This window comes from Phyllopteryx taeniolatus, chromosome 5 (genome assembly GCF_024500385.1).
Source record: "Phyllopteryx taeniolatus isolate TA_2022b chromosome 5, UOR_Ptae_1.2, whole genome shotgun sequence".
NCBI classification, from domain to species: domain Eukaryota; kingdom Metazoa; phylum Chordata; class Actinopteri; order Syngnathiformes; family Syngnathidae; genus Phyllopteryx; species Phyllopteryx taeniolatus.
Genome location: NC_084506.1, coordinates 29,121,383 through 29,134,807, shown reverse-complemented (window position 1 = coordinate 29,134,807; position 13,425 = coordinate 29,121,383). Strand labels below are relative to the sequence as shown.

The 13,425-nt window shown below is 38.9% G+C and overlaps 3 protein-coding genes across 10 annotated transcripts in view; 2 read left to right on the top strand and 1 right to left on the bottom strand.

Annotated features, from left to right (window-relative positions):
* The window catches only part of myrf (myelin regulatory factor), a 31,236-nt gene extending 25,515 nt beyond the window's left edge, over positions 1-5,721 (top strand). For all 7 annotated transcript variants that reach the window (XM_061774585.1, XM_061774580.1, XM_061774582.1 and 4 more), the window contains 8 exons: positions 147-214; positions 635-709; positions 1,234-1,464; positions 1,569-1,662; positions 1,794-1,856; positions 2,585-2,690; positions 2,790-2,864; positions 3,845-5,721. In XM_061774585.1, the coding sequence (XP_061630569.1) occupies positions 147-214; positions 635-709; positions 1,234-1,464; positions 1,569-1,662; positions 1,794-1,856; positions 2,585-2,690; positions 2,790-2,864; positions 3,845-3,925 (793 nt within the window). In that variant the 3' untranslated portion in view covers positions 3,926-5,721. The remainder of the gene's footprint in view (positions 1-146; positions 215-634; positions 710-1,233; positions 1,465-1,568; positions 1,663-1,793; positions 1,857-2,584; positions 2,691-2,789; positions 2,865-3,844) is intronic.
* A 105-nt stretch (positions 5,722-5,826) lies between these two features.
* Positions 5,827-8,856, top strand: tmem258 (transmembrane protein 258). Its single transcript, XM_061774589.1, has 4 exons — positions 5,827-5,942; positions 6,209-6,318; positions 8,518-8,646; positions 8,727-8,856. Exons 1-3 carry the CDS (start codon positions 5,940-5,942, stop codon positions 8,642-8,644), a joined length of 240 nt encoding a protein of 79 aa, XP_061630573.1. The 5' UTR covers positions 5,827-5,939; the 3' UTR covers positions 8,645-8,646; positions 8,727-8,856.
* Positions 8,857-10,683: 1,827 nt separating this feature from the next.
* On the bottom strand, positions 10,684-13,203 carry tmem138 (transmembrane protein 138). 2 transcript variants are annotated; one of them, XM_061774587.1, is made up of 5 exons: positions 13,043-13,203; positions 12,268-12,631; positions 11,656-11,827; positions 11,503-11,578; positions 10,684-11,430 (listed from the first exon to the last, which is right to left on the bottom strand). In XM_061774587.1, the coding sequence occupies exons 2-5, from the start codon at positions 12,393-12,395 to the stop codon at positions 11,318-11,320; spliced, it is 489 nt and encodes a 162-aa protein (XP_061630571.1). In that variant the 5' UTR covers positions 12,396-12,631; positions 13,043-13,203; the 3' UTR covers positions 10,684-11,317. The 2 variants fall into 2 exon arrangements, with proteins under 2 accessions (XP_061630571.1, XP_061630572.1); XM_061774588.1 differs by lacking the exon at positions 13,043-13,203 and adding an exon at positions 12,788-12,970.
* Between the last annotated feature and the right edge of the window lie 222 nt (positions 13,204-13,425).

Genomic DNA, 13,425 nt, shown 5'->3' with positions numbered 1-13,425 from the left:
ACAGTTCTTCTTTGATTTTCTGATCCTCTCTTGAAATTCTGTCTTTGACTCCATGGATTCTTCCAATCTTGGCTGTAAATACATTGCCATCATGAATACTAATGTGGTTTAATGTGCAGTTCATGTATACAATCTGGTTGGTGCAGGTCAAGAGCTGCAATGGGATCCTCACACAAGAGTCCATTTGTTCTGCTTTCCACGACGCCTGTATCAGGTAAAACATATTTTGGAGGTTTCATAAAAATGGAAGGTGAGTGGTTAGCACATACGCCTCACAGTTCTGAGGTTGGGGGTCTGAGGTTTGGAATTTAGAGGTTCTCTTTGTGCATGTGTGTGTTTTTTTGGGGGGGGGGGTACTCCGGTTTCCTCACATTCCAAAAACATGCATGTTAGTTTCATCGAAGATTCTAAATTATCATTAGGTGTGAATTGTTGTTTGTCCAAATGTGCTTTGCGATTGGCTGGCAAGGAGTCCAGGTTGTACTCCACCTCTCGCCCAAAGTCAGCTGGGATAGGCTCCAGCACAGCCCCGACGCTAACGAGGATAAGCAGTAGAGAAAATGAATGGATCGATAAAAGTCCTTTCAGAATACTTTTACTTCACTTACATGGGACAAATCTGCTTTATTGACAGCTTGCTGTTCGACCACAGCCTCAAGCAACCAATCCTCAACCATTGTGACATTAAATAACAACCAATCTGCTGCAGGTAAGAGAGCTACTCACCAAAAATCACATCTTACACCATGATAAACACTCACCGGTCATTCAACATTCGGAACACCTGCCCCATCCATATGAGATTCAATGCAACAACTGTATCAAAAAATCTGCCTTAGTGAAGCTCAGTTCAAAGTGACACTACCAGTGAGGTATTCATTTAAATGTATACTTACTATTGTGTTATTAATTTAATATTATGTTCTTTGTTTGTGGTCATCAATTTAACCTGTTTATTATTTTGCTTATTAATATAACAGTATATATTTTTTTTTATTGTGGGTATAGATTGCAGATTGAACTGCCTCACACAGGGTGTAGTTTATATTTCTTACATGAGAGAGACAAACTATTGTTAAATTAATACCTCTCTGACAGTGTCAATCAAAAGTCCATTGAGTATATTTGTGTTCCATACAGGTGCATATTTAATGAATGATATTATGAAACTACAACTAAATGATTTATTATTGAATGAATTAAGAGGAATAAATAATGATCTGTGTTTTGTAGCTCCAGACAACTTGGTTCCCACACCAGGCACCATTAATAAGAAGGCCAAGTCCCGAATAATGGACAAGGATGGACGCAACAGAAACCGTCTCAGTCACACGTCTGCGCCGCTGTACCTGGCCAAGTCCAAAAGGCCTCCATCGACAGACTTGGATGGAGCGGGAGCCGCCAACCGTCTGCCTGGCGGACAGCAACCACCACCACGCAGACAGCGCAGTGTATATTTAAAAGGTAAATTCTCAAGAGTAGCACGCAAACACGGTGAAGCAGAATGTTTGTCTGCAATACAGCTGGTCTACATAGTATACACCGGAATGCTGTGCTTATTTTTCCAGGAGGAAGATCAACTCCATCTCTGACCGGTCTTCATATAGTGGAGACGGACCAAGAAATCACAACACAACAATGTAAAACCCCCAAAAGCTGCAGGTGTGTATTGTAGTCTGAATTTTTTTTTTTTTTTTTTTACTGTATAGTTACGTTTTATTTCTTCTGGTGTTTTCAGACTTTGAAAGCAGGTCTTTGTATCCTCATGCTACTTTTTTTTATTTTTGCTCTAGCTACACAATATCCCTCCATGGAAACACAAATTCTTCACTATCACAACTCACTTTGCACATGATGTGAGTATATGAATGCATCACACTATTTGCATGGCTACAAGAATGGATTTTATGGAATAAATTGCATTTATTTGCACAATACCAGCTTAAATTGGTAACCCCCATCAATTACTATTACTATTTCTACATTTTGTACCACCTAAAAAAAATAGTTGGCTCTCCAAGTAGCACCATCATGACCAACACTATGATACAACCGTGTAGTAGGCCTAACTGTTCATCAAAAATGAGTGAGGTTTTATTATTGTATTAAGTATATTTAATGTCATTGCTACTGTAACATTATGCAGTTTGAACATTAACATTTAAAAATAAAAAATACCGTACTTAAATAATGACTCAATTAAAATGTATTGCACATAAAAATTACATTTAAAAAATGACCTAAATAAAATTTGAAAAACAAACATTAAATGCAAATGTATTGTACTAAAAAGTTAAATATAACTGAACTGTACTTAGCCCTCGTACTACACTTTGAGAATCACTCACTGACCTACATTAACGTATACTGTATGTGACAAAGAAACTGTATTTTATTGTAATTAGTATGCATGCATTGCAACAACAGGGCATTTATTTTCAAGGAGTTATTTCAATACAGATGGTGGCACACAAAGAACATAAATGAGGGGAAAATATGTTTAAAAAATGCAAAGAAAAAATGACTTTGACCACATAATATGCACGTACAGGGATATATTGAAGCCTAGTCATTTGATTTTCAGGTCCACTGACAGTGTGTGGGTCCAACAATGTAGAGCCACCAAAGGACGTCTTTGTCCAAATCACACTGAGACAGAGCTGTACAGTGGAGAACAAACATCAACACAGGTACAACATGTTATGTTTGATCATAAAATCACAACACATTTTCACTCAAGTCAAATTTCCTTCTGCTTTGTTAGCTGATTGATAAATTTCCTCTTTAAGGGAACTCATCACTTGTGGTCAGTGCCTCTGCTGTCCTTCCAGGACATCACCTATCACTTTCGTGTCTCCTCGTCTGTGAGTATACTTGAATTTAGCTTGGGACTGGCTGGGAATCAAGAAGGGATGGGACGAAATATTAATGCAGCGCTGCAATATCTTGTGTGGTTATCTCATGTCGATACACTATAATCAGTTATCAATATTTGTATTAATTTGCAGATCCTCAGGGGTATTATGGTTATGGTAAATCATGAGTGAACACTTTTTTTTTTTTTACATCATTACTTTTTTCCGTTTATTTGTATAATTTGTGCACACAACAGATTCGTGTTTTTGTTTTTATTATTTTGTGTTTTTTGTTGATTTGTTATTTTATTTGCAGCCTGGTGAACTAGTAGATGGCATGTCTACCTCATAGACAAGAGGTCCCGGGTTAAAATCTTGGCATCAGCTTTAAAGTATATAGTTTGCATGTTCTCCTCATGCCTGCGTGGGTTTTCACCAAATACTCTAGCACTGACCTACAGTACATTCCCAAAACATGTATGTTAGGTTTAATGTAGACTCTAAATTGACCACAGGTGTGAATGTGAGTTTGAATGGTTGAATGGTTTCTGTATGTGTCCTGTGATTGACTGGCAACCTGTTCAGGGTGTAACTCGCCTCTTGTCCAAAGTTAGCTAGGATAGACTCCAGCATACTCATGACCCGAATGAAGACAGGCACTATAGAAAATGGATGGTTGGTTGGATGGGTTTTATTTTATTATTTGTAGGGGGTTGTATTCTATTTTTATTTTTATTTTATTTTTTAAATACTGCTTTCCTTAATATTTAACTTGTTGGTTTACACAGATATCGTCATGTATCGTCATATTGATAATAACAACAGTGGCACTGGATCCTGATACTGTTATGGGAGAAAACATTTCTATTGCTATAAATGCTGTGATTTAATAATAAGCATTCTTTTGGTATTACGAGGTATTTAAAAGTGAATCGACTTACATATACCATTCATTGTTTTTATTTGTGTTGAATTTTGTTTACTGACAGGATGGAATGAGTTGTGCCACCGAGGGAGAAACGACCTCCTACTCAGACTACCACTTTGTCATTGAAAGCAGCTGCGTGTGAGATGTGAGAGGACGCCTGCCCACTTCCTTGTGCCTTAGAGCGAGCCACATCCACCTGTGGATTTTGTCTCATTATTGTACATTCTTTTTTTAAAAAGTCATGTAAAACTATATATCACTGCACGTCATGTTGTCTCGCTCGGATCGACATCTCCTTTTGCTGTCATCGGCTGTTGTTTGCGTCTGGAAATGTTTGAGATTGATTGACAACTGTGTTGCACCACAGTTTAATGCCACCGTGAAATGATGCTTGAGAATTTTGAACTGAAATTAACGATCACAAACACATCGTACTGTGCACCAGAATTCTCTGGATGACACTGTACACATTTTTGTTGACTATATGTACACTGAAACTACCGTCACCTCAAAACATGAATACGTTCATACACTGGTGAGTTAAAAGGTACAGCTAGGTATGGCTGCAACCTGCATTTTACCTCAAATAGTCCACACTGCTACTTCCTTGGCATCTTTTGCCTCAGTTTGTGAGAATACTGCGCATCCAGATGAGGACACTTTTCCTCTTAATGGCATATTCAAAATATCAGAATCCTGCATAAAACTGATAATGTATGCATTACTGCACAAATATGGTTATGCTTGTCTGTTGTTGAGGGGACCAAGTCATGCTCATTTCTTCAGTTACATGTGATAAGACTGGATGAATAAATGGTTAGTAACTGGAAATTCCATAGATGATTATAATATAATATGACAATATTTCACAGAAACAAAAACAACAACACTGGAATAGCTCACACTGAAATTTGCTTATGCTGGTAATGTGCGAACATTTTGCTTTTCCACCCCCCCCCCCCCCCCCCCCCAAAAAAAAAAAAAATCCTTTCCCACATTTTCATCAGTGATTATAAAGCTGCAAGACACTCCAGAAATGACTATAACATCACTGTTTAAAATATGTCTCTCACACTACAATGAATAATCTGCACCGTTTTGTAACAATTTTAATATGGGTGATATAATGTTGGGTATGTTTTCCGATTTAAAAACATTCTTGTCTTGTTCTCAAATGTTGTGTTTTTAGTTGTCCACACATAGGTTTTCAAACAAATTCAATACCTTCTATAGGAAAAACAGCCATCAGAGAAAACAATGTATTTACCATAATATGAATACTCAGAGCAAGATTTGTTCTGTTACTTATGGGTTGTGTAGTACTTTTGCTTATTTATAATGCACCAGCTAGCATAAATGAAACCACTGTAGCACTTTTCACACTGTGTGTATATATACACTGTATATAAGTAATGAATTTATCTTGCTCTGCCCGTCAGCTTTAGATACTCCAGTAGAACTGCATTACATGTAACTGTGTGGCAGCATTGTGTTTAAAACAGATGCTAATTTTTGTGTTATCATGTTGTTTTTAAAGTCCATGTTTTTGTTCTTGCTGTCTACAAAAAAATTCAACTTTAGCTACTCAGAACAAGATTAATGATGAAATGTGAAGTTAAAATACCATATAACTAACTTGAATACTTAAATCACTATTGAGTCCACTTTGTCACCACTTTTCCAGAGCTTTTTATGTCAAGAAAATGCTGTAATACTGTAAAAGCAAATAAATGAATACATAAACATATACATAAATAAAGAAATAAACGTAAGGTAAGTGCTCATCTTTCTTGTGGACAGCAGACAACAGCCAAGGTTTAGTTCGTTATGTCATTTTACCCTGATTTATATCTGAAAGGTGCCCAAAAAATAAAAAAGATAATTTTGTGGCAACATACGCCGTTTTTAAATTTGATAGCTTGTTTAATAATCTTTACCTTGATGTATTTGCAATGTTTGAAGCCTTTTGGTTTGGAGAGAATGCGCTATTATGACTAAAATGAGGTTTGGTGAACCCTGAAAGACTAAATAAAGAGCATATTTTGCAATCTTGTGATTCGCTACGTCATGTAGTCAACCCGGAAGAGATTAGGAAGAGAGTCAGTACGTGGCCTTATCATCTTGGACCACAGAGCCAGGAGCTTCGCTTCATTGAAATGGTCTGGTTTCCACTTTTACTCTTTTTTAATTTGCGTTTGCACTTGATGAATGTAACTGTGCATTTTATTACCAAAGCACGAAGTTGCTATAATGTGTCGTTTGTTGAGCAACGAGGTGCTTGCTAGAAAATTAAATTGGCGGTAGCCTCACACGCGTTGAACTCCGATTTAATACAAATCACTGAGTGAACCCAGCCGATTGTGCTCAAATGATGCAAACTGTATGCAACGAAAAATTATCATATGATTGTGTTGTTTCGCTGTAGGAACTCGAGGCGATGACCAGATACACCAGCCCGGTGAATCCGGCTGTGTTCCCCCACCTCACAGTGGTCCTGCTGGCTATCGGCATGTTCTTCACCGCCTGGTTCTTCGTGTATCCTTTCGGCTACTTCATTAGTGCACATAAGAGTTTCTCGACCTTTATTGAGCTAAGGCACATTATGAATAAAATCTCATGGCACACCATCAAACAAAACTGTCACAAAAAGTGGATGCACAGGTTATGTACATTCTGCCATCTAGACCCTTTAATTGCTGTGCCCGTCACTTTACGTCGCTGGCACAGATGAGCCAAGGTTAGGGTGCCGTGAAAAAGTATTTGCCCCCTTCTCAAATTCTTATATTTTAGTATAGCTTCTCCACGTTAATGTTTGATTATCAAACAAATGTAAATACCAGACAATTATAATCCAAGTGAATTTAAAATGCTGTTTTTAAATGGTGATTTCATCTATTAAGGGGGGAATAACTAGTCAAAGTTACCTGGCTTTGTGTGAAAAAATAATGGCCCCTAAACCTAATCAGTGGTTGGGCCATCCTCAGCAGCAGCAACTGAAATCAAGTACTTTCTATACCTGGCAATGAGTCTCTCACATCTCTGTGGAGATATTTTGGCCCAGTCGTCCTTGCAGAATTGTTTGAATTCAGCCAAAATGGAGGGTTTTCAAGCATGAATGACCTTTTTAAGGTCCCACTACTGCTTTTCAATTGGCCCAAGTCTGGACTTTGACGAGGCCACTCCAAAACCTTCATTTTGTCTTTTTGAGCCATTCAGAAGTTGACTTGCTGGTGTGTTTCTGATCGTTATCCTGCTGCAGAATCCAAGTGCGCTTCAGCTTGAGGTCACAAATTGATGGCTGAACATTCTCCATTGGGATTTTCTATTTAAGAACAAAATTCATGGTTCCAGCAATCACAGCAAGTTGTCCAGGTCCTGAAGGAGCAAAAGCAGCCCAAGACCATCATACCACCACCACGTTTGACTGTTGGTATGATGTTCTTTTTCAGAAATGCTATGCTACATTTATGCCAGATGTAACGAGACACACGCACCTTCCAAAAGGTTCACCTTACATCTTGTCAGTCCATATAATATTCTCCCAAAGGTCTTGAAAATCATTCAGATGTTTTTTTTTGTTTTTGTTTGTTTTTTTGCAAAAGTAAGATGAGCCTTTATGTTCTTTTTGGTCAGCAGTGATTTTCGCCTTGGATCCCATTTTTGTCCAGTCCCGTCCTTATTGTTGATAAGCAGTTCTGCAGTTCTTTAGAAGTTGTCCTGAGTTCCTTTGTGGCTTCCGGGATGAGTCATTGCTGTTCTCTTGGGGTAATATTTGAAGGCCAGCCACTCCTGGGAAGGTTCACCACTGCTCCATGTTTTCTCCATGTGAGGACAATAGCTGCCCCTATGGTTCGCTGGAATCCTAAAGCTTTAGAAATGACTTTTGTAACCATTTCCAGACTGATAGATGTCAATTACTTTATTTCTCGACTGTTCTGGAATTTCTTTGGCACGTGTCATTTTGTTGCAGCTTTTTTAGATCTTTTTTCCCCCACTTGATTTTGTCAGGACAGATTCTGTTAAAGTGATTTCTTGATTGACCAGGTCTGGAGGTAATCCGGCTTAGGTGTGATCAGTGAAAATTAACCAAAAATTGTGATTAGCCACAATTGATAATTTAACAAGGGGGTAAGTACTTTTTCACACAGGGCCAGGTAACTTTGAATATTCCCCCCCCCCCCCCCCCCCCCCCCCCTTAAATCACCATTTAAAAACAGCATTTTAAGTTCACTTTGGTTATATTTGTCTGTCATTTGTTTGTTTGATGATCTTAAAGTGGGGGAAACTATGCAACAATATAAGAATTTGAGAAGGGGGTCCATACTTTTTCGCGGCACTACATTGTTTGTAATTTAAAAAAAAAAAGTTGGCCCAAGCAATTGGATCATTTTCCCGCAGCACAACTGATGATCTCTCTTGGCACAAGAGCAGAGTCATGTTGTCAATGAAAAATGACAATCCTCCAAATTCCCTCAATGTTACAAGCATATACTGTCCTAAATGTCTAGAAATAAGAAGTACTGGTATGTCACAGTGGTTGTAATACATTGAAAAACACTTATAATAAGCACCCGCTCTTGTTCAAATACTGTATCAACATTGTACCCCAACATTCTGAAATGCCAGCAGATGTTATTTTCACCACCTTTTTTGGCATGAGTTATGGTTCAGCTGGTACTGTTGTTTTTAAATATATATATATAAAGTGAGTTCGGCCTTGACATTGTATATCAGCTATGAGGTGACTTCAACCAAATACACAAGGGACATCTACAAGGAGTTGCTCATCTCCCTGGTGGCTTCACTTTTCATGGGCTTTGGTGTGCTCTTCTTACTACTCTGGGTTGGCATCTACGTATAACGGTATTAGAAGCTATTTCTCTGTGAAGAACTGATTGTTTTGGTAACAGACTACAGCTAAATCAGCTCTGCTGTCATTTCAGGTGGCCGACACAAAAGATGACACATTCCAGTGGGACGGATAACATTGACACAGGAACTGGATTTTGAGTTTGATTGGACTGCACTGACAATAACATGGATTGTTTTCAAATAAAAGAGGGCTTTGTACAACTTCCGCCATTTCCATTCGTTCGAGTGGGGTAGATGCAACATTGGCCTAGCTCCATTAGCAAATACAGTGGTGAAAAGGTGTTTGTCCCCTTCCTGATTTATTTGTTTTCCACGTTTGTCACACAAATATGTTCCATCAAACAAATATTAGTCAAAGACCACAAGTAAACACAAAATGCAGTTTTATTTATTGTTTTTATTATTAAGGGATGGGGGGGGGGGGATCCAAACCTACATGGCCCTGTGTGAAAAAGTGATTCCCCCCTGTTAAAACAAACTGTGTTTTATCATACCTGAGTTCAATTTCTCGAGCAACACCCAAGCCTGATACTGTCACACTTGTTAATCAAGAAATCAGTTAAATAGGACTTGCCTAACAAAGTGATGTAGACCAAAAGATCCTCAAAATCTAGACATAATGCCAAGCTCTAAAGAAATTCAGGAAAAAATGAGAAATAAAATAATTGAGCTCTATCAGACTGGAAAAGGTTATAAAGCCATTCCTAAAGTTTTAGCGAACCACAGTGAGCTATTATCCACAAATGTGAAAAAACATAGAACAGTGGTGAACCTTACCAGGAGTGGCCTGCTGACCAAAATGACCTCTAAACCGCAGCGGCTACTCATCAAAGAGGTCACAAAGGATCCCACAACAACATCCAAAGGACTGCAGGCCTCAGTTGCCTCAGTTAAGGTCAGTGTTCATGACTCCACCATCAGAAAGAGACTGGGCAAAAATGGCTGCATGACAAGAGTTTCAAGACGAAAACCACTGCTGAGCAAAAAGAACATTAACGCTTGTCTCAATTTTGCCAGAAGACATCTTGATGATTCCCAAGACTTTTGGGGAAATTCTGTGTGTTTTGATGAGACAAAAGTTGAACTTTTTGGAAGGTGTGTGTCCAATTACATCTGGTGTAAAAGTAACACCGCATTTCATAAAAAGAACATCATACCAACAGTAACATATGGTGGTGGTAGTGTGATGGTCTGGGGCTGTTTTCTACTTCAGGACCTGGAAGACTTGCTGTGATAAATGGAACCATGAATTCTGCTGTCTACCAAAAAATTGTGATGGAGACTGTCCGGCCATCTGTTCGTGACCTCAAGCTGAAACGAACTTGGGTTCTGCAGCAGGACAATCCAAAACGCACCAGCAAATCCACCTCTGAATGGCTGAAGAAAAACAAAATGAAGACTTTGGAGTGGCCTAGATAAAGTACTGACCTGAATCCTATTGAGATGCTGTGGCATGACCTTAAAAAGACGGTTCATGCTCGAAAATCTTCCAATGTGACTGAATTACAACCATTCTGCAAAGATGAGTGGGTCAAAATTCCTCCACAGTGCTATAAGAGACTCACTGCAAGTTATCGTAAATGCTTGATTGCAGTTGTTGCTGTTAAGGGTGGTCTAACTAGTTATTAGGTTCAGGGGGCAATCACTTTTCCACACAGGGTCATGTAGGTTTGGATTTTTTCCCCCCCTTAATAACAAAAATCTTGATTTAAAAAACTGCATTTTGAGTTGTGTTGTCTTTGACTAATATTTAAATTGGTTTGATGATGGGAAACATTTAAGTGTGACAAACAAAATAAGAAATCAGGAAGGGGGCAAACACTTTTTCACACCACTGCAAGAACCAGCCATTAAGGTACACAATAGCAACTGGACCTGCAGCGAAAAGGTTATGTGTGACACTCGGACAACTATTTATGGCTTGTTGGACTCATGTTACCTAAATCCTGATTAATCTTTGTGTTAAAAATAGAGCAGTCTGTTTCACCTTGTCTCCAGGATAATATGCAGTGATAGATTACACCAGGATTAGAGAAGGATTATTTAATTGATAATAAAAATACATTAAAAAAAAATAAAACAACAACAACCGGAACACAACTCACAATATCTACACTGACAGATGAGTGGATTCACTCTAAAATCATCACTGGCATCATGTAAAAATACTCAAGACTTGCATTCCATAGGGCCTAATGAGCCACCAGGCTTTTTCATAGGTATGGAAGTGATGGATGGTCAGTAAAGAGGTCTACAATAGATAAGACTGGATCTTAACATTATTTTGCTATGCAGTTTCCTACTCAAGAGTTGAGTACAAAGGCCACGTACAGTAGATTACCAGGCTCAATCCTGATTAATACAAGCTGCCACCCTTGTCTTACCTGCCAGTGGAAAGATTTAAACCAACAGCCCGCTTGGGTATAGTAAACAAACACTCTTTTGTAAGTGGGGCTTGTGTTGTGATCACCTTGTTGTTCTTCAGTCTTTGAGCAAGACTCCAGACCAACATTTACTCCCGGTGGTCTGTCTATGAGGCAACAATAGTGTCAAAGCGCTTTGTGAGTCTTGAAGCTGCTACATATGTATTCACTAACAGCAGGAGCGCATTTCTTGCTTATTAGCAAATAAAATCCACTGCTCCTGTGCTTTTCTTTTGCGTCTACTGTCGAGCTCTGGCAAAGGCCTCACGCAGCCAAATAGAGTCCACGTAGAGCCTTGGGTCCCCCATGTACTCGGCTGTGCGCTTGTACAAGTAGTAATACAACACTGCCACTGGAAGCAGAAAGATATTGGCTGAACACACAAAAAGAAAGAGTTGGAAAATGTACAACTTTGACCAATTACCTATCCTCTGGAACACAAAGAGAGCTTGAAGGCCATCCGTCCAAACAAAGCGGTAAGATACTCTCCATCTTAGATTCTATACAAAAAAGGACAACTAAAATAAGCACAATACTACAAGAGACTGAGGAGTTTGTACAGAGCTGACGTACGTACCAACACCCAGCTGTGTAGACAGATGCTGAGGGTCAGGTAGAGAGTGGAGAACAACAGCAGAGCTCTGAAGCGCTGCAGCAGCAGAGAGACCAGGCCCACCTGGAACACGTACGTGTTGAACATCATCAGCAGGACGATGATCACGTTGAACAAGATGGCGATGTCCTGAATGCTGAAAACAGTTTTCAAGTAAGCTGAAAGTAATAATAGAATACCGACAAAACCTTTTCAGATCTTTAAAGAAGCTTTGCAGTTCTACAGTTATATCCACGGAATGAAGAAAAAATATGCATATATATCTGAATATCTCTGAAACACACTTACCCCTAAGACAACAAAACACTGCAAATAATAATACAATTATAACCACTAAGTCGTTTTAGTTGTTAAATGTGAGGTTTGAGCAATCATGTTAGCATTTAAGCTCCATTTAAAAGGCAGCTGGGGTGCAGTGGTTTAGTATGATAGTATTATTAATTACTTTCCAGGACTATGCACAATTCAAAATGATTCAAATTCAAAAGTATATTGTATATGTATCCTTATGAATAAAATGTAATTGTAAGTGTTCCAGCACTTCCATGTGTAGGATGATGTAGGCCAGCTACTTACATGAAGAGCACCAGTTGGATGACGGCCGCTCCTCTCAGCAGTTCACTGAAGGAGTTGACGAAAAGGTCAAAAGCCAGCAGTGTGAGCTGGATCAGGAGCACCAAGGAGTAGTTGCCCGTCTGCAGCATCTCAAAAACACTTTCTTTGCACGTTTAGCTACATTAATTCTTGATGCTTTTGTTCTGGAAGAACTGCTGGAGTTCATTCACATTTGTGAGGAAGTGTTGCATAAAGTACTTCCAAAAAGTAACCTCCTGTGTGGTCTCTATAAGCGGGAGATGTTTGCCGATGATTGGAAGTAGTCCAAGAAATTACTGCTGACATTGTTGGTCGATTGACGGAAGGTCTCCTCATGCTGAATTACCTGCAAGGAAGCACACAGAAATGGTGACATAGTTGTCTCATAGGAAACCAAAGGTTGTGTATTCTGTTCTGTGCATTGAGCTGATGTAACACTACTATATAAAAATCAACGCGCTCGGGATGTTACTCAAGCAAGTATTCTAAGTTATATCATCACCTCAAGTAGATTTTGACGCAGTGATTCAAGCCACGATGGCGATCCTGCGCAAACTAGCTCAAGACAACAGACACTCGTTCGGAAATGAGTAACACACTGTTTTATCTCTACCGGTAATTAATCGCTAGTTTGGCATGGCTGCACAGCAGATCTTTTACTTCGAGGAATTCCGCCCAGACTTGTACATTAAGCCCTCGTCTTGTTGTTTTGTTCCTTTGTTAACGTACTAGCAAGGTTTCAAAAGTATCTTCTTACCGACAGAATCCACGAGAACACTAAAGTTGACTCACGAAATGACTAAAAAAAAAACAACAACAACAACATCAAGAACAACAAAATCCTTGCAATCCGAATTGGTCGGGAGACAATAATGCACACTTGAAGCCCCCAAATGCTTTTCGCCAGTCGCGTACGCATTTCCGTATCTTCCATGGTAACGGAACCTTTTACCGTAATACACAATTAAAGGATTTCTTGGAATAGTTATGAGACACATTTAGCTGCGTTGATGAAATTTCACATTGTGTTGATTCGGCTAATATTTTTCATTAATAAAACATACTTGCTAAAATCACATTAAAATCCAGACAAAATTACGCGTGATACAAACACGACATTTTTACTGCACACCATACTAC